General features: G+C 32.7%; 1 protein-coding gene across 1 annotated transcript in view; it reads right to left on the bottom strand.

Annotated features, from left to right (window-relative positions):
* SGO2 (shugoshin 2) overlaps nt 1–21,736 on the bottom strand; it is a 34,338-nt gene that overhangs the window by 5,682 nt on the left and 6,920 nt on the right. Inside the window, exons 3-8 of the mRNA XM_006921330.3 lie at nt 19,907–20,082; nt 18,968–19,045; nt 13,516–13,601; nt 10,453–10,697; nt 6,231–9,425; nt 3,979–4,129 (exon numbers count right to left, since the gene is read on the bottom strand). Coding sequence (XP_006921392.1) covers nt 3,979–4,129; nt 6,231–9,425; nt 10,453–10,697; nt 13,516–13,601; nt 18,968–19,045; nt 19,907–20,082 — 3,931 coding nt within the window. The remainder of the gene's footprint in view (nt 1–3,978; nt 4,130–6,230; nt 9,426–10,452; nt 10,698–13,515; nt 13,602–18,967; nt 19,046–19,906; nt 20,083–21,736) is intronic.

Raw genomic sequence — 21,736 nt, 5'->3', positions numbered from 1 at the left:
TACTAGACTGGAGGGAAGTGTGACAATACCTAATAAAACTATATATGCCCTTATTTTTCACCCCTGTAGTCCCACTTGTAGGAGTTTACCCTGAAGATACACCCTCAACAATATGAAAAGATATATGCACAAGATTATTCAATGTACTATTATTTATAATTGCAAAATATTGGAAACAACTTAAGTATGCATATAAAGGAATGTGATTGAATAAACCAGAGCACATCTATACACTATTAAGTATTATCCAGCTGTAAAAAAAAAGAAAAATAAGAAAAACCTCTGTGAATTGATATCGAGTGATTTCCAGAACACGCCGTTAAAATGAAAAAAAGCAAAGTCCAACAGAGTAGCTATAGCATGCTACCTTTATGTAAGAAAAAGGGGGGATATACATATATCTGCTTATTTGTGCAAAAGAAATAAAGGATAAACTAGAAACTAAAGAAATTACTCATAGGGGGAGGGTGAAAATAGGACAGAAAGAAGAGGTAATGGGAATTGGGTAGCATACTATAGCTACTCTTTTGGGCTTTGCTTTTTTTCATTTAATGGTGTGTTCTGGAAATCTCTCTGTATCAATTCACAGAGATTTTCCTTATTCTTTTTTACAGCTGGATAATACTTAATAGTATATAGATGTGCTATAGTTTATTCAACCACATTCCTATATATGCATACTTAAGTTGTTCCCAATATTTTACAACTATAAATCATACTACATTATTTAGGGATGAGAGTTGATACTTCTGCAGATGCTATTTTGTAGAGCTCTGACTTATACAACCCAAGAAATGTTTCATATACCCCAAAGTAAACAACAAAACCTACTAAGATGTGGGAGAAGAAAACGGAATACAAATAATATAAACAAACAAACAGTACAAACAAATGTATCTAAGTGAATTACACATAAATAACATAATTACATTAAAGGGGTTGGTAAGAAAAGAACTAAGGACAAAAAGAATTACATTTAAATGTTACACTTTAGTTAGTAAATATGTTTCTCACAGGGATATGGGTTAGCAATTTTGAAACTGCTTTATGTTAGAAATGAACAAATAAATGAATATATTATAAATAATGAGAGCCAGGCTTCTCACTGATAAATTATGAACAATCAAAGCTAAAATGAACCCTGTGGTACTGAACTAGAATCAGTTATCAGTATAAACTCATGTTTTTACTACATGTAGAGAGAAAAATACAAAAGTGTATATATGCATATATTAGCATACATACATATATTCCCTAGTTCTGTCTTCTAAGAGGGCTCAACAACACCCCTGTGGTGGCCAGAGTCCAAGGAGGACTCCCACATTATCCCTGCATACTGGGTTCATGCTCTTGCATAATCCCCTCTCTTTGCATAGGATAGGAACTGTGACCTGCAGCTAACCAATATAAAGAAAATCTTAAGATAAGCCTAGATCATCTTATGCACAGAAAGGAAGTGCTCAAAATAATATGAGATCTTGTTGAAAGAACACAGAAGCCGACCTGAAGAAACTCTTAATAGCCAAAGCTGGAATGATTTGAGCAATGAAATAAATGAGGAAGAGGGAATAGGTCTTTGTCACAGAAGAATTACAATTAAAGTAAGGAAAGAGGTTTATTACTAGGCAAACACCACAGCAGTAATTGTTACAGAGCAGCTCCACCAATGGATCATAAAAATGATGGGTGAAAAGTATGAGCAGAGACAGGATGCACAGACTCAAAATATATCCTCCAATGTTCATTAACCATAACGAAAAAGACAATAACTTTATAGTGAAAAATACCCAGCATTAATCAAGTTATCAAGGTTAATATTACTAATAATCGGACGTATTGACATGATGAACCCCCAATATGATTCAGTGACGACATACCATTTCTGTGGAATTCTTGCCAAAAATGCAAACCGCATTGTAATCATGAGAAAACATCAGCCAAACCAAACTGAAGGATATTCTACAAAATAACTGACTAATAGTCTTCGAAGTCATGAAAGAAAAGGAAGGACCGTGGAACTGTCACAGGCTAGACTAAGGAGAAACAACAACTGAATGTACTATGGGATCCTGGATAGGATTTTAAAACAGAAAAGGTTGTTAGTGGAAGTCTAAATATAGTTTAGTTAATAGTATTGTACCAATGCTAATTTTCTAGTTTTGATCATTGTACTGTGGGTATGTAAGGTGTTAAAATTAGGGAAAGCTGGGTGAGGAAACTCTGTATTATTTTTATAATTTTTAACTAAGTCTAAAATTAGTTCAAAATAAAAAGTTTAACTTGAAGGACAACCTGACTGAAAAAAGGCTAAAGGATCTGAATAGAAGGTTCTCCAAAGATGTACCAATGGCCAATAAGCATATCATTAGTCATTAGAGAAATACATATCAAAAATAAGATACCATTTCACACACACTAGTATTGCTAGCATCATCAAAAAGTCAAAAAATAGCAAGTTTGTTGGTGAGGATGTGGAGAAATCAGAAACTCTATACACTGTTGATGGGAATATAAAATGGTGCAGCAGCTTTGGAAAACAGTCTAGCAGCTTCTCAAATGATTAAATATGGAGTTACCATACAACCCAGCAATTGTACAACTAGGCATATACCCAAGAGACATGAAAACATATGTAAACACAAAAATTTGCAAAAGAACATTGATAGCAGCATTATTCATAATAACGAAAAGGTAGAAACAACAAATGTCTATCGACAAATAGATAAATAAAATGTGGTATATATATTACAAATATATTAAACTATGTATATCCTATCTATACAATAGATTATCATTGAGTCAAAAAAAAGGAATGAAATACTGATATATACTACAACATGGATAAACCCTTAAAACATTATGTTAAATGCAAGATACTAAGTGAAAGACCGTATATTACATGATTTTATTCATATGAAATGTCCAAAATAAGAAAATCTATAGAGACAGGAAGGATGAATGGTTGCATAGGCTGGGGTATGGGAATAATGATATGCATATCTGTGAATATACTAAAAACCACTGAACTATACACTTTAAATGGATGAAATGTATGGTATGTGAACCACAGCTCAACAAAATTGTTTCTAAAAAAAGCTCTTAGTCCTTTATTTCATTTTTAATTTGCTTCTCTTTCACTCTCCCTTGTATTACTGCTATATGCTGGTTATTGTTTTAGAATACCTGTCACGATCATCACGTTTTTCATTTTATAAAAGAAGCAAACATTGAAACAATGCAAAGAAGAAAAAATTTAAGGATATTTTACTCTTTCTTTCTGAAAATATGTCCCAAATATGATCAGGTTCTATGAAACAGGTGATTTCATTTCTCCTTTTAAAAAACAAAATTCTGAATAAAACATGTATAAAAGGCATTTGGACATTTTTGAGATAATCAAGGAAATTTGAATAGGGATTGTCTATTAGATGACAGTAAGGAAATATTGGTAATTTTGTTAGATGTGATCAGAAGTGTTTTAGGAATCAAATGACCCAATGTTAGGGATTTATTTAAAAAATACTACAACAAAAAGAGATAGATGAAGCAAATATGGCAAAATATTGATGCCTGTTGAACTTGGGGGAGGATAAATGTGGGGAGTACTATTTTTTCTTAGTTGAGGTATGTGTAAAATTTTAAAAAAGAAAAAAATAAACATTATTCTTTGAGGCCAAGAACAGATATATTTTGAAAACCACTTCTAGAAAACAAGTTAAAAAAATAAATGGGAATAATAGATATGTAAACAGTGGTTTGCAAATCATAGGCAACATCTTTTTTAAAAGCCTATTCGAAGAATAAAAGAAGACATTTTTTCAAATCTTACTCAGATAATACTCTGGTTGCTACACGTCAATAATCTATGTTTTATTGATATTCAGAAGTGTTCAAATACTAATTCAGGCAGGAATTTTTTTTAAGTACATATTTTATAATATCACACTGAAATCACTTTAATATCACTGAAATACTTACTCTCTGAGACTTGGTTCTTTGAAATGGAGAGGAGTGCACCTTCTTCTTCGGCTTGGCAGCTCTAAAGATGGATCTTCTGATTTATTTTCAGATTTAGCAGAGTTATTCGAAACAAAACTGGTATTTGTCAAGTCCTGTAGTGTTCTACCGCCTGAAAAGAATATTATTTTCACAAATATTTGTAAAGATACATAGATATGGAAATAGATATGGGTAGTTAGTGGTTTGCAAATTGGTAGTAAATTTTTAAACTTAACAATAACCAAAATATAATTTAAAATATTACAATTGTAGCACTAAAATTATTTGTCAGTTTAATTTTTTTCTAGCAATGAGAAACTTAAAATTTGAAACAAACTCTCAAGGTAGCCCACAACATTTTAATTCTGAAATCACAAATATGTTGATAAAAATTCAAAAAAATCACACAAATTACTACACATATAGTCAACATTTGTCATCTACTACTCAACTCTGTGAAAGGAACCATGAGCAATATAGAGATGAAGGTTGCCTTATGTCCTCTAACAAGTCCCAGAACTCTAGACCTTTGTACTTCTTTTGCTTCAGTATTCCTTTTACCTGGAATAGCCTTATTCATCAAAATCTTAGTGTTGTCTAACTTGAAAAGATATCTGCATCTTGATGTTCATAGCTGCATTATTTACAATAGCCACGACATGGAAACAACCTGTGTCCACTGATGAATGAATAAAGAAGTTGTGGTATGTAAATACAATGGAATATGATTTAGCCAAATAAAAAATGAGGGAATTCGACCATTTGCAACAATGCGGATGACCCTGAAGACATGCTAAGTAGAATAAGTCAGACAAAGAAAAACAAATACTTGATGATCTCACTTATATGTAGAATCTTAAAAAAAACAAAAACAAAAACAAACCTCAGAAAAAGAGATCAGACTTGTTGTTACCAGAGGTGGTAGAGGTTGAGGGGCGGGAGAATTGGAGGAAGGTGGTCAAAAGGTACAAACTTTCAGTTGTAAGATAAAAAAGTACTAAAGATATAACGTACAGCATGATAACTACAGTTAACATTGCCATATGATATACAGAAAAGTTGTTAAGTGAGTAAATCCTAGGAGTTCTCATCAAAAGGAGAAAAAAATTTTTTCTTTTTTCTTCATTTCTTTCTATTGCATCTATACAAAATGGTAAATGTTAGCTGAACCTATTGTGGCAATCATTTCACAGTATGTGTAAATCAAACCAGCATGCCGTACACTTTAAATAGTATTGTATGTCAATTATTTCTCAATAAAATTGGGGGAAAAAATCTTAGTGTTCTACAGACATGTAAGTGAAATGTTAGGTTCCCAGAAAACTTCAATTGATATAGGAATGTCTAATGTTACAAAGTTTCTATTCACAAAGGAACATCCTTAGAATCCAATGTTAAAGGGAAAATATAAAATAAATAACTTTATATACAGTATAATTTCAAGTTATATTTTAAAAATCTTTAAGAGTCAGGTCTGCATGCAAAAGCTAAAATGTTGACTGCAGTTCTTTTGGGTGACTGTTTTTCCTACTTTTCTCTGATTCTCTATTTTCAATTTTCTGCAATGAGTATTATTTTAATAACTAGGGGACAATAAAAAGTAAACGTTAAAGTAAAAATTCTACCTATCCTTTAGGGCCTAAAATGCTACCTATTTCATGATGTCTTTGTGGGTTCCTTTAGTCAAAATTACTCCCTATTACATCCCTTAGTATAATATGTGTGCTTTTATTAAAGCATTTACCACATTTACCACTGTATTTTGTAACTTTTACATACATGTATTTTGAGGAAAGGGAGTTGGTATCGTTTATTTTTTAATCCTCTAAATTTTGATCACAGTGAACGTATATTTTTGGAGAGTCCCATCTTAAAGAAACTTGCAATTGTCTTTGGTGAAATCAATCCAGGGCAATTCATTATTATATATATTTAAAATAGTCAATTTCCTTCAAACATATGAAATAGAAAATTATATGTCTAATGATATTACTAGACAACTTTGTGGTAAAGGCCAATCTGTTTTTTAGGTTATAAATGTTCAAAACACTCTCACTGTTATCTTTCCAAAGCATTAAACTTTTAAAAAATTCCTTCACATTGTTGGGCTACAGTTAAATTTTATTTTTAAATTCCATAAAAATATCAATTATAACAGAAAATACTTTACTGGTTAAGTAAAAAATAAATAAGTAAATAAAAACTTGATCTCACTTCAGGTATTTACTTACCTATTCCTGATTTTTGTGTCCTCTGAGTGACTTTAAATTTCATCCCTGTCATCTTCTCCTGCACATCATCACTTACTTGAAAGACTGGCGAGGTCTCCAGGGCAAAATTTTCTTTTATTATCAGATTTTTACTGGAAGGAATACACAAAAGTCTTGAACCCTTGTGAACACTGTTAAGGGAAGAATCTTGCATGTTAGGTGAATATATATGAGATAAGGAGTTAAACACCTTAGTGTTAAAGTCTGGCTTAATATTTTCATTTTCCAGATTTTTTTCCTCATTGGCTTGCTCAGATTCAACCGACAGTCCCTGACTGGTGTCAGATATCATCTCCATTACTTCATGGCTCTCTGGAGGATCTACGAAGGTCTTCCTTTTCTTTGATTTGGATGCCATTTTATTTACACTTTTGACCTTGCACTCTCCTTTTATCACTTCCACAAAGGGAACCTCTCTCTTTTTATTCAGAGTTGTAGTGCTTTGCTTCGGATTCTTAGGTGGTTCTATTTGGTTACCAGAATCACAATCTGCTTCATTAATAGTATGTTTTAAACTTGATTCCAGGGAGAGAGACATCTGTGAAGAATCTGTTAATTGCAAAATAGGTTTGTTTTTACCTTTTGCCAAAATGTTCTTTGCCTTGCCTGATGATTCTTCCCCATGCTTTTTAACTTGTCTATAAGAATTTGAAATTTGATCACAATTTTCTTTTTCATTACTATTGATTTCCATACAGTATCCACTGATAAAACCTTGGTGTTCAAGTCTTTGTCTAGATTCATTTATTTTAAAATCAAGATCTTTTGTATAGCTTTCTTGGCTATGCACATCTTTATGATTATTGCCATATATTTGGTTTGTTTCAGAAATTATTTCTGTCTTCCTATTTACTTTCTGCCTAAGCTTCTTATTCATTTTTGAATCATTTTGCTGAGCAGATTGCGTATCAGTGACATGTTTCTTCAAATCCAACATATTCAGGGTCTCATAATCATACAAATTCCCATTATTGTTGGTGGAAAGATAAGCTGTTTGAAATTCATTTGTGACGTCCTGGTTTTCAGAAATGGTTTCTTTATCCTTTTGAGTTAGGGAAATGAAGTTGCCTTCTTCTGGGTCATGCACACCTTTGTTATTAAACTCATCTATTTGGTTCATTTCTAAAATTATTTCTGTCTTCCGATTTCCTTTGTGCCTAATCCTTTTATTTATTTTTGATCCACTTTGCATTGCATGTGGCATATCAGTAGCATGTTTTTTCTCCCCCCAAATGTTTTGAGCATCGTAATCACAGAGGTTTTTATTCCTTTTGGTGGAAGAATCAGCCATCTGAAACTCATTTGGATCTTCTAGGTTTTCAGGAATAATTTCTTTATCCATTTGGATTAAAGAAATTAAGTTATTTTTTTCTAGGTCACGCATCTCCTTGTCATCATTCTCACATATTTGGTTGATTTTAGAAATTATTTCTGTCTTCCGACATACCTTTTGCCTAAGCTTATCTATTTTTGATTCATTTTGACAAGCAGTTTGCATATCATGGACATGCTTTTTCACCCCCCAAACATTTTGAGTCTCATACTCATATAGGTTTCCACTGTCTTTGGTAGAGAGGGCAGGTGTTTGAAACTCATTTGCGTCATCTAGATTTACAGGGATGATTTCTTTATCCTTCTTCATTAGGAAGAAAGGGTTACCTTTTTCTGGACAATACACATTTTTGTCGTTATATAAATGATTCACTTCAGAAATCATCATCGTCTTACGATTTACCTTCTTTGTAAGATTATTAACTTTTGATTCATTTTGCTGAACAGAGAACACATCGGTGATTGGCTTTTGTAAATCCTGCACATTCTGGGGCTCAGAATCACACAGGTTTCTGTTACCACTGGTACAAGGAGCAGGTTTTTGAAACTCATTTGAAACTGGTAGGTTTGCTCCAGAGGTTTCCTTATCCTCTTGGGTTTGGCAGGAAAAGTTATCTTTCTCCAGGCCATGCACATCTTTATCATTATTCCTATATATTTGGTTTGTTTCAGAAATTATTTCTGTCTTCCGATTTATTTTCTGCTTAAGCTTATTTATTTTTGATTCCTTTTGCTGAGCAGGTTGCATATCGGTGACATGCTTTTTCAAATCCAACGTATTTTGTGCCTCATAATCACATAAATTTCCATTATGTTTGGTGGGAAGATCAGCTGTTTGAAATTCATTTGTGACATCCTGGTTTTCAGAAATGGTTTCTTTATCCTGTTGGCTTAGAAAAAAGTTAGCTTTTTCTAACTTATGAATCACAAATGTCTGTCTGGAAGCTTTATTTTTATTGTAAGCTGGAAAACTCTGACCCGTATTAAATTTACTCTCCTGCTGGAATTTATCTGAACTTTGGGAGAAAGAGTATATTTCCTCTTGCTCATTTGTTACATGTATTCTTTTCTTTTTCTTACTATTCTCTGTACTTTGTTTGTCGTCTTGATCAAAGCCATTATGAAGGGTTATTGTCTCTGGTATGTTCAACTGAGTCAGCTGTTCAGTGTTTAAGATAAAATTTGGATCTTCTGAATCTCCTTTGCTATTCAGGCCAACGGATCTTTTTTCTGGTTCATTTTCAATCTTTTCCTCAACATTCATATCTGAACTATTTTTAAATTGTTTCTTTGATCTTTCTTTCTTTTTTTCAGAACTTGAATCTTTCACTTTTCTGAAAGTTTTGATTCCACAGTCATTTGTTTTTTTATTACTTTTATTTTTAGTGCCTGTTGAAACTATAACAATTTTGCTTACTTCACTAGCAGTTAAATCCATGTCAGAATCATACACAGTTTTCTGCAATTGAAAGTCATCATTACCCTGAATTTGATTCACGCTCTCAGCAGTAGGTTCACCTGCAGACTCAGATGAGTTAGGAAGGCACTGTATGTTTCTTTGCATTTTAATATTCATTTCGTTAGTATGATCATTTATGTCATTATTCCAATTTAATACTGGACTTGAAATCCATTGTTGATCTACATCTGTCACACAGGGATTGTCTGCAGAAGGATTATTTGATTCTGGAAATGATACACGTCTTTTCCTTTTAGTTACATTACTAAGCGATGGTTTCTCCTCTCTGTGGCTGACAGATTGGGCATTTTTCATCTCACTCATTAGAGAACTCTTGGAACTCTGGTCTGAGTAGGAATGGCTTTCTATAAAATAAATGGAAACAAAAATTCAAAACTAAGTAATGAAAAGAAATATATTATTAAAAAATATTTAGAAATCAAGCTATTTCAAAGAGAAGATTTCTAACAATGTGTTCTGTTCAGATGTTTATGTTATGAAGAATCTATGCAGATAAAAAATAAGGTAGAAATGATCAAATATTCATAAGTCACATTTTACATTTATATCTATGGAAAATATATTCTGAGAATTCACTCTTCCTTGGCCCCAACAGTAGAATGGAGTATAACCAACAGTAAAGCCATTAGCATATATTTCTGAAATGGGAGGGGGCCAGCAAATGAACCCAAATAACAGTGACAACTCTGATAAGGATTACTATCAAAAAGCTATCAGCTGACACCTAAAGTTCCTATAAATTATACATATACACGCTCACATAAATTTTTAGAAAGAGCTCTAAATTCAATATATAGTTCCATATTCCAATTGGAAAATCTATGACAAATAGATAAGCCAGACTACACAGCAAGATTATTTTGAAATATCATGTAAATAAAATATAAGCGTTATCATTTTCTCTTGCTCAGCCATTACACGGGCTCAAGTTTTTGCTTTACCACTATTTAGTTACAATCTTCAAAAAGTCACTACACCTATGTAGACCCCCAATTTCCATATCTATGAATAGTAGAAGATAAAATTTACATATGTATATATAAATTTATATAAATATAATTGTATCTTTCAATTCATAAGCTAAGATACCAAGAATAAAGCTCTTTAGGCCGGCTCATTTCTAAATATCACTCCCTGAGTAACAGTATCAGGCCACTGTGGATCTGACATTTGTCAGCATATTTGCTTTTAAATTAAATTTTTCATCAGCAATTTAAAATGGTAGAAGTTAGCAAATCTGTAACATAAGAGACCTAACTTATTAACTGTTTATATACCATGGCCCTCAAGAAGAAAATTTGATGACTGTAACTATTTAAAATTTGATGACTGTAACTGATACTTGAAATGAATTTTTTAAAAAAAGCTCACCTTTGGGAAGTATATCAATAACAGAAGAATTATATTTTGAATCATCTAAACCACACACATTCTGATTATTTTCTTTAATACACAACAATTCCAAATTATCCTGAGTTGATAAAGGTTGTCTTGTTGATACCAAAGAAGGAACATCAGGTGATGTTTTTGATAGAATATTGTTATCACGTTGCATCTTCTCTTTATCTTTATCATCATCATCATCATCATCATCATCATTTGAAGTTAATCGAATCCTAAAGTGGGAATAAATGAAAAATTTTGTATTCTACAAAATTTAGAAAATTACATGAATAGTTCTTTCCATATTGCACTTAAGATCCAACCACAAACCTCCTCTGTGTTCAATGAGGACAATTATAGGTAGGAAGTAGGTAGTTTCTAATAGTACAGAACTTGGAGGAAAACAAGAATGCTTATCCCTATAGCCCCAGTGACCCCCTCAAAGGAGATAACTGATATAATCACTGGTTGAAATGAATAAAGTTCAGACATACTTACAAATACTCATATATAATATAATGTTTATAGTTTTCCTATAATTAATTCTATAGAGTACCTGAAACTCTTCCTTTGGTTTCAAACAAGTACAGCTATGTAAAGTTATCTGTGAAATGAAGTTTGCTGTTTCTAAAATGCATCCATGTAAACTAAAGCCATATTCCTGGAGTAGTTAAATCTATGGAGGGGACGATAGAAACCCACAGAAATAATCTGATAAACTGACCTTTTTGAATTCAAAGAATGAAGAGTAATATCAAAGAAAGTGGGAGGAGACCAGCAAATGAACCCAAATAACAGTGATATTTTCTAGTTTTGGTCTATTACAAATAGTGCTGCTATGTATATGCCTTTTGAAATATATGTACACATTTCTGTTGAGTATGTACCTAATTGGAGAATTCATGGGTTTACAAATAGTATTTGGCTTCAGGAGAAACTTAGGGCATTCTTATTGTGTTCCCATTATTTAATATACTTGCTCTTGGGTTTTTGTAGATTTTTCTTATGAGATTAAAGAAGTTTCCTTATACTCCTAGTTTGCTAAAAGTTTTTTCATAAATGGCTGTTGAATTTTATCAAATACTTTTCCTGTCACTATTGAGAAAATACTACTTTTCTCTTTTTTCCTCTTACTATAATGAATGTTTTAATCCCAATCAAAACTCCACAAGAGAACATGTATGTTTACACACATGTATGTAAATTGACAAGTTGATTCTAAAATTCACATGGAAATGCAAAGGGCAAAGAATACCCAAGATAATATTCAAGAACAAAAAAATAAAATGGAGATTCGCACTATCAAATATCAAGACTTAGGACAATGAGTTCAGAAACAGACCCAAACACATCCAGGCATCTGATTTATGATACAGATGACACGGCAATGAAGTACGAAAAGGACTGTTTTTTCTAAATAAATGGTACAAGATCAACAAGATTTCCACATGAAAAAAAGAAATTACGATCCTTCCCTCACATTATACCCCAAATTCTAGGGAGACTGAAGATCTAAATGTGAAAAGGAAAATAATAAAGCTTTTAAAAGACAACACAGAAGAGCATCTCTAACCTTCCGATTAGTAAAGATTTTTCTTAAAAAGACACACATAGTAGTAACTGTAAGGGGAAGGGGAGAATTAATAGATACAGCTATGTACATATATAAGTCAGATTTTAAAAAGAACTTCATTATATGAAGTGCAATGCAAAACTAGGCAAAATTAATTAATGATGTTAGAAGTCAAGATATTCATCCCTGAATGGGTGGTGAGCAGTCACTAGAAAGGGATACCAGTAATGTATTTAGGGTACTAGTAATGTTTTGTTGCTTGGTCTGGATATTGGTTACACCACAGTGTTCACTTGTGAAAATTCACCACACTCTAAAGATTTTTGCACTTTTCTAATGTATATTATACTTCAAACAAAAGTCTACTTGAAAAATACAATGAAACTTTATAGAGGGCAAGTTGACACTTGATTCATATGTTTATATGAAACAATGCATACATAATGACAGCCATGATATTCTTGAAAAAGAACTAAGTAAAGGAATTAGAAAACAACAAAATGTACTATTTTGAAACTACAGTAATTAAAATGTACTGGTGCAATGTGGTGCTAGCACAGCATAATAGGCAAAATAATGCAACAAATTAGAAAGAATAGAGAGTGACAGTAGATACAAGAATTTTTTACTATGGTACAAATAACATTTCAATATATTTGTGAATTTACTTGTGCACTTAAATAAAAACAATAAATCTATAAGTTATATAACAGAAAGAACATGTCTGAAAAAACAAGTGGATTTTGGTCAATACTATGAATTCACTGAGTCATTTTGCCTCTCTGGACCTCACATACTGTCTTTAAAATGACAGGTTTGAAATAGGGTGTTTACTATGACTTATAATCAAATTAATTAAGAAATGAGAATTTTGGTCAGGGGAATAACAATGAAGAAATTAATTTTAAAGCTTAGGGCAGTCTGCAACATAACAAAGGTATCAGGTTTATCCAGCAGAAAACATGAGGCTAGTAGTGACCTGTGGATAAAGAAGGAAAAGAACTAAAGAGTAGCAGGATACTAAAGATGAACTTGGTTATCGAATGAAGGTAAGTTACCTTGAAGCCCTGAAGATATAACCTGTAGCAAGATATTACAAACGTTCTCATTCCTACCAAGTATGAAGCTATAGGTTGATGAAACCCAAACATTGTATAACACACACAAATAATTACTGTGTTATATAAAAATCTAAATACTATAAACCAGCGTAATTCAAACTCATGTAACTAAAGGTCCATCTGTGCCTCCTTCTTCTCTAAAGTCTATGGGAAAGTTTTATGTTTCAAAATATAAAACTTAATATTATTATATTACATCTTTAATTTCTTTTACTGGTACAATGCTAACAAGTATTTCATTATTTATTTTTAAGTGTTTCTCTATGTTTCAAGGAAGTGAACCAAATAAAAACATTCCAAGCCCAACTTAGGTAGAAGTGTGCAAGTTAATATTTAACTAAGTTTTGAAGTGATTACCTTGCAAATGGAAGACGCATAGACTTGCACTGTTTACTAACCCGTTTCTTCTTGCTAGCTGGCAGTAGAAAGGGACTCTGATGGAACTATTTTTGAAAAGGATAAAGAAAATGAACAGAAATTTTAATCCCATTAAATATGTTTCTTATTAAAGTGCTAAATTATACAAGGATAGCAACAGTAATAAAAAAAAATTCTTACATTAGTCTTCAATAGTTCAATGAGAATAATGTGACGACAGGCTAAACACAGGTCCAAAGATAATCACCACTATTTTTGGTATACGACCTCCCAAACTTTCTCTGAGGCATACGAATAAATAACACGTGTAACCCACACATACACCATATCTCTACATATTCCGTGTTTTCAATCCACTGTTGGACAGAAGGCCTACTTAACTGACGTGTAGATTGACTGTGCGAGGGTAGGTACCCCTAACCCCTGCACTCCATGCTGTTCAAAGGTCAGCTATATATGCAATACACTAATGTCTACATGTGATATATTATTGGATTCTATGATATATATTTTTAAGTAGTCTTTTAAAATTCAAAGTTTGTGTAATTTTAATATATCTTTTAAATTTTGTTTATAGTTGCTAAATTTTCTCACATTTTCTAAACATGTTTAATTATTTAAAAAAGACTACAAAATTAGGCAACATACAACCATGTTTTCCTATTACAGTGCTAACATGCAATAGAAACAAGGGTATGGCCAAATTGACAAGCTAATTTTAAAATTAATATGAAAATGAAAAGGTTCTAGAATAGCTAAAACAACTTTGAAAAGGAAGAACAAAGTTGGAGGACTATTGTAATCGAGACAATATAGTATTAGCATAAAAACAGATAAATAGATCAACAAAATAGAGCAGAGTTCCAGAAATAGATCCATATATTTGCTCAATTAATTTTTGACGAAGGTGCAATAGTCAAATGGGGAGCCTAGACTTCCACACGCACCAGGCTATAATAAGGAAACTCTTCTCCAAACCAGGGGTATTATCAGAAAAGCCCAAGGGGAGAGCTGGGGCAGCCGGTGGTAAAAAGCCCGCAGCAGTATCAGTGAAGAACACAGGGGACTCTAGACTTCCATTCTAACTTGGTAGTACAAGAAGCCCCTCTCCCTCTCCTCTGGGGGTGACAAAAGAGGTCTAGCAGAAAGCCAGGATTTTCACTATTCTTTAAAGGTAATAACTTCCCCCTTCAATTTCCCTCCAATCATGGTGTTAACAGAGGCTACAAAAGTCATGAGGCACATGAGGGTGGTGTCAGCCTGACCTCCCAGCCTTATCCATCATTTAGGAGACACCTCTCACCACCAGTGTGTCAACAGAGGCTGAGTGGGGAACCTAAACTTTGATCCCCGCTTAGCGGTACATGGCTCTTCCCTTTATCACAGGCACAGTGTCAGAGGAAACCTGCTAAAACAGAAGTTTAAATAAGATCTGGAGTCTCCTAATATAATACCTAAAATATTCACAATATAATAAAAAATAACTCATCACACCAAGAATTAGGAAAATCAAGTTTGAGTGTAAAAAGACAATCAACAGACACCAACATCAAGATGATATAGATGTTGGAATTCTCAAACAATGATTTTAAAGCAACTATCATAAAATGCCTCAATAAGCAATTACTAACATGCTTAAAACAACAACAAAAAATCTCAGCAAAGAAAAAAAGTCTCAGCAAATAAATAGAAGATGTAAAGAAAAATGAAATGAAAACTTAAAACTAAAAAATAACTAAAATAAAACATTAAAAACTCAATAGCAAAATAGAAAGGACAGAGGGGGAAAATAACCTGTGAACTTGAAGACAGAGCAATAGAAAGTACCCAAATCTGAACAAGAGAGAAGAGACTGAAAAAAAGTTACCACAGGATCAGGAATTTGTGAGACTATAACAAAAGGTACAGCAGTCATGTCATCAGAGTCCCAGAAGGCAAGGAGAAAGACTTGGACAGGGCTGAAAAAGTTTTGGAGAAATAATGGCTAAAAAATGCCCCAAATTTGGCAAAGGAAATTAATCTGTATATTCAAGCTGAGTGAACTCTATAATGGATAAACTCCAAGAAATCTATGCCAAGACACAGCATAGTGATCAAACTTCTCAAAACTAAAGACAAAGACAAAAATCTTGAGAGCAATGTGAGAGAAATAACACATTACCTACAGTTAAGAATGAAAAATAAATGAAATAAGCTTCTGACTCAAAGTTAGAAAGGTAACAATAAACCGCAGAAAAGCAGAAGGACTTACTACTAAAGATAAAAGCAATAATTAATAAGTTTGAAAGACCAAAATAGTAAAACTCAAAATTAAATCCAAAAGATGGCTCTTTTAGAAAAGAAAAAGAAAAACCACAACCACCTAATTTAGTAGGGGTGGGAGGGAACAGGGGAAAGCTCAAATACACAAAACTAATCAACTGGGAAAATACAACACAGACAAAATTAAAAGAGTAACAGACTACACTGGTCAACACTAGGCAAATCATTTTGAAAACAGGGATGAATCAGTATCTTTCTAAGAAAATAAAATTGAATAAAACTAACCACAAAAGGGAGAAAGAAAATTTCCTAATTACTTAAGTTTAAGTTAACAAAGAACAATGACCCCCAACCAAGAAAGACCCAGTTCCAGACAGTTTTACAGGAGAATTCTATGAAACTTTTAAAGAAGAAATAATTCTAATACTATATCATTTTTCTAGAGCATCGGAAAACATCCAAATTCTTTTTATGAGTTTAATGTATGTAACATTTTTATCAGTGCCTAAAGATTGTATAAAAAGAAAACTTCAAAGAAACCTCAGTTATGAAGAGCAATAACAAATTCCTAAACAAAATCCTAGCAAAAAGACTTCAGCAGCACATTAAAGAAAAATAAATCATTTCTGAAGTTTATTCCAGAATTGCAAAATTAGGAAATCTACTAAAATAAGTCATATTAATACACCTATAAAGAAAGACTGTATGATCATCACCGCAGGTGCTAAAAAGGAATTTTGCAATAAAGGTAAAGAGGAAAATGAGATAGTAGCTGGGGGTGGGAGCCGAAAGTGGAGTATGAGGTTTTCTTTTCTTTTTTTTTGGAAGATGGGAGACAATATTTTTGCATCCTAAGCCAACAGCAAAAGACAACCCAAGTGTCCAACAGCAGAAGACTAGTTAGATAGATTAGAAGTCCACTCTAGATCTATCCTGAGCAAGGCTAAAAAAAAAAAAAAATGGAGAGATAGTCAAGATACGTTACATAAAAAAAAAGAAAGCAGAGAACAGTTGGTATAGTATGTTATCTTTGGTGTAAGAAAGAAAATTAAGAAAACATTCATATATTTTTGTTTTAATACAAAGAAACAAATGAAAGCAGTTACGTGTATGAGGTGTGGGGAAAAGAGAATGGAGAAGTAGCCAGAGGCAGAACAAAGCATGTGTGAGACATCATTCTATACTTTTTAATACTGTTCCAATACCACTCTATTACCCATTGTCTTCCCCATCCTCAACTAAAAAGAAAATTTCAAAACTTGATATGCAAGTTAGTCTGTTAAGTAATTAGAAGTCCAAGAAAGTGAACACCGAAGTAGTATGCTGTCCCTTCACCCTTCAGCTACTTCATCTACTGATCCTGTTTTTTATTTTTCCTATATTCAGATGCTGATCTCAGCCCTCTTCAATTTCTCCAAAGAGAACCATACAAAAAGCATCTCAGAGCAATGTTGACTTTAATAATAATTTTTTAAAGAGTTCAACAAGAAAAGGGGATTTATATCGCATAACTCACAACGAACATCTGAGCAATGTTTTTTAGGGCTACCTGTTCTCCGAAGTTCCTTGAAGTTGGATGACATGACCCTCCCCCTTGTCCACATCTTGCCAATTAGCTTCTTTCTCTCCAAGTCAGTTCCTATAGTGACTCTGCATTCCCCGCCACGATATCTGATTCTAGTCTTAGTAATTTATTCAAGGCAATTCAATTCAGCTCTGCAAGCTGAGCAGCAAAACAAAGCCCCCTCCCTGACTCAGCTATCTACCCACAAAGTGAAAAGCATCTCTTCCTCAGAGAGTGCTAAGTATACGGCACACCTCTGCAGACTGGTTGTCCTAGGAATCAAATTTATAATGCTAGTAACTAAACCTCCTGAAAAAAATTATTCCACAGGGACATTTACACAAATTCTTTCTTCATCCAAATGTGGATTAAGTTAGACAACAAAGTACCTATTCTTTGCCTAGCTTTTATAAAAATTCTGACAAAGGAGCTAAACATTGACCACACAGTTTGAAAGAGTTCATATCTTCTTACCACAATGACTATGCATTTAAGAGACTTATAAATGACTTTTAAAAGTTTTTAAAAGGAAAATTTGCAGAAAATTGGGAAAATATATATACAATAAAAAAAGTAATGATAGCTAACATTTATTGCACTGTGAGGACACATGCTAGCCACATTAAACTCTTACACTAACTCTTTGTAGATATACTGCCATTATCCATACCATGTAGATGAAGCCACTGAGGTTCAAAGAGATTAAGGCCAAGGTCACATAACCAGGAAGTAGCAGAGCTTGGATCTAAATATAGACAATCTCATTTAAAAAGCCATCCTCTGAAGCACTAAACTGCTTCTAGAATCTATCAAGAAATTTATCTACACTTGGAACTTCACTAACCTTTCTTCACTTTCCGTATCATACATATTTTACCTTCTCATTAGTTATTCCTTCAACAATTTGTTTTCCTATTTAGATAACTGAGATAATTTCACTAATATTTGGTCCTTACTTCCTGATTTTTCTATTGATTTTATTTTGCTCATGCTAGATTATAACTTCTTAACTATTGTGAATATTTTATCTGCCATCTGCTTAATTTTCTCAGTCTTCAATTCAATTTACCTTTTATTGTCATGATTTTTAGCCTAAAAATTTTTTTTTGAGAAAATCCATCGATAGCTTCCTTTATGGTTTCTATCTTTATTTCTAGGCACAGAAAGGCCTTTCCTACCTAATGTGAATTAATTCATAATTTCTTCTCATTTTATATAATTCCTATTTTACATTTAAATCCATCTAGAATTTATTTTAGAGAATGATATAAAGTAGGATCTGCCTCTATTTTTTTCCTCAGTTTTCCTATTGTATCCATCTTTTTCTAATAATATGAATTCTTTCCTGATTTGAAATACCTTTCTACTAATGTATCTTATGTTTTTCAGTCTGTTTTGGGGCCATTATGTTCCCCTGAGTTGTCTAATTCTGTTACTTGTAATCAAAACCTAATTTTTATATAAAAATTTCAATAACCAGTTAATATTATCATCATTCCTTTGCACAAAGTTTAAGATATGAATCTCTCACTTTGATGCTACTTAACCAATCTCAATTATTCTCAGTAATGCTAAAAAATTATACTACTTACAAATTCTACTTACCTCAGAAAGAGTGCTCATTTCAATTGCAGTTATCATGTTATTGTTCATGAGTGCTTCTATTTCTATAAGCTTCTTATTCTATATGTGTAAAAAAAAAAGACCTCTTTTTAATCAAGATTTGAAGTTTATTATATCATAAATTTACGAATACCATCAGTTGAGAAGTCTTAGAAAATAACTGATATAACACTGGGCTAAAAATTGAGATCACATTGAGCTAAAAAGGTGCAATACTGTATAGTTCAAATAGACACTCAGATAGACACATATATACTCACATTTTGAATACTTTTTTTCATTTTTGAATGCTTTTGAACTATCAATTATAAATTTTCTTATAAACATTTTTGTACCTTCTTATAATAACATATTAGATGGCAACTGAACATAGCTTGTCAGCCACAGGGCTTTTACCCTGAACTACAGTAGGTCGTTTTTCCATTTTTAAATTAATTTCTACTCATTTGAGAGTTAGAGGTATAGTCGCAGCCTAGCTAATCATTGGCTCTTATTGCTCTGTCCATGGACAGAGTTGGGAATTGAAAGGAAATGCAACTACTACAATCTTTGATCTAGTTGGCTTGCAGGCAGTGAAATGCTTGGGATTAAAGGAAAATACAAATACTCTGGGAACTCCCTTCTTTTCAATTCACTGGAGGAATTACGCCCGACTTGTTAAAATGTATTAATGCACCAAGCTTTGCTTATGATAAGCAATCAAATGTTGATCAAAATATTATACTGTTTTGCAGAGCCACAAGTACACATTTAGAATGTAGATTTAAGACACCTATTTTATTACAGTTTTCCCACATAGCACACCCTTACAATATTTTTTATAATAATTAGAGATTCAAAAAACATTTTTAGAACTTCTATAACAATATAGTTAAGATTTTAGTTGTAATTTAGAATTCAAGCACATTATAGTTTCCATACCAAATTATTTAGCTTTAGGCGAAGAAATGTGTTCTCAAAATTCAGTTTCTCCACTTCTTTTTGCAGTAACATCTTTTCAGTTGTAATTCTTCGAGAATTCTCTTTCTCTCTACTAAGAGCCTGAGCTAATGCCCTGTTGTTGTGCTTTAAAGATATTTTGAAAATAGAAGAATTGTCTGTAAAAAAATTTTAATGGTTAATATTAAACATATACCTTAATAAATTTTCCTATTCCTTAATAAAACTATTTTAGACAAAATGTATTTCACTTTATAAGTTTTAATTGAAGGTTGGAAAAGAAGAGAATGACAATACATAGTTTTGAAAAAAATGCACTTAGAGTTTGGAAATGAAGAAATAAAAGCTAGATAGAAGATGATGAATAAAAGACACCTGAGGAATGCATAATGTCTGTGAATACAGAGTTAGGAATAAGAGGACTCAAGTAAAAAGACACAGCATTCTAGATAATTAGATCAGTCACAAAAATTAAATCTTAATACCTGTTGCCCTACTTTCCTTTCTACCCTGGACTAGGAGGTAGAATGGAGAAGCTGGTCTTGCAGCTCTAACTGGAGATGCCCCACAGGAATTAGGGTAGACAATCTGAAAAACTTAAAGCCAGTTTCTGTGGCTCCAAAACTGAACAAATTAGCTAATGCCCCTACAGACCATCTTTCAAGACCGTGAGTGAAAGGGAGCATACTCACTATGATGTTGGATAGATCATCTAAACCCTGTACGATATTCTACCTTCATTCTCAATATCCTACCTCTTATATGTAGGCATCTATTACAATCTAAACCTGACCCCTTCTCTCTACAAGCACTATGTAAACATAATTTAAATTAGAAATGCTTTTCTGTTGTTAGGAAAGAAATTTAATTGTGGATTCTTTGGTAAAGCTCATCTTAAATGTAGTGTGTTCCCTTTGAACACTTAGAGCATACTCTTATTTTCATAGTTTTAATTTATATGCCACTATTTAATAACGTATCCCACTGAATAAAAATATAGTATATGTAAAATGTTTATAAAAGTAATAATGTTTTTTAAATACTCAGAGAAAGTCTGGCATCTAAAAATCAATTTCTAAAAAAGTACTTTATCTTTGGCACACAGAAAGTAGTTTCAGACAGCCAACCATCTTTCACATAGCAAATGGAGAGAGACTAGAACCAGTTTAAGACTTACAGAAGGTAAAAAATAATAACATTTTCCTGTTGCATTCCTCAAACTCAGTATATTCTTTCCTAACAGTGAGAATGCAATGGTTCTGCCAAAGAGAACAGGAAATAGCCACTATAGGAGGTGGTCTAATACACCACATGGCCCTCAAGACCTGAGTAGGAGCAACATTATAATTTAAAGATACTCAGAAGGTTCAGTTATTTCATAACGTACACAGTCACCCTTCCCAGGTACTATATTAGCAGGAAATCTCTCCTGCTCCTGCTAAGATAGGTATGAACCAGTAAGATAATTTTCCAAAGTAATGAAAATTTATCTTGGGGAGTTTTTCCCCTTCCCTCCACCTCCCTTCCTTCTGACATCTTAGCTCCAGAATCCGTGAAACCCATCTCTAAAGTGCTTAGTGTCCTCATAAGGAGCTCTGGCCATATAAAATCACCCACTACAGCACCTTGTCTGGGCCAACCACCTCTAGATCATCCATCATTCAATTGCTACAGCATGCCAGAACAATTTGCCACTTTTTTAAACCTCTTTTCTAGGAATGTCACATTGGTAGGATAGGAGGTAGCTGCCTTAGGCTATACCAGCCTCACTGCTGAAAACTGAGCTGTCACAGCTGAGGGTAAATAATCATA

This window comes from Pteropus alecto, unplaced genomic scaffold (genome assembly GCF_000325575.1).
Source record: "Pteropus alecto unplaced genomic scaffold, ASM32557v1 scaffold3, whole genome shotgun sequence".
NCBI lineage: Eukaryota > Metazoa > Chordata > Mammalia > Chiroptera > Pteropodidae > Pteropus > Pteropus alecto.
Note: the sequence above shows the minus strand (reverse complement) of the source record. Positions and strands in the feature narration are given on the sequence as shown.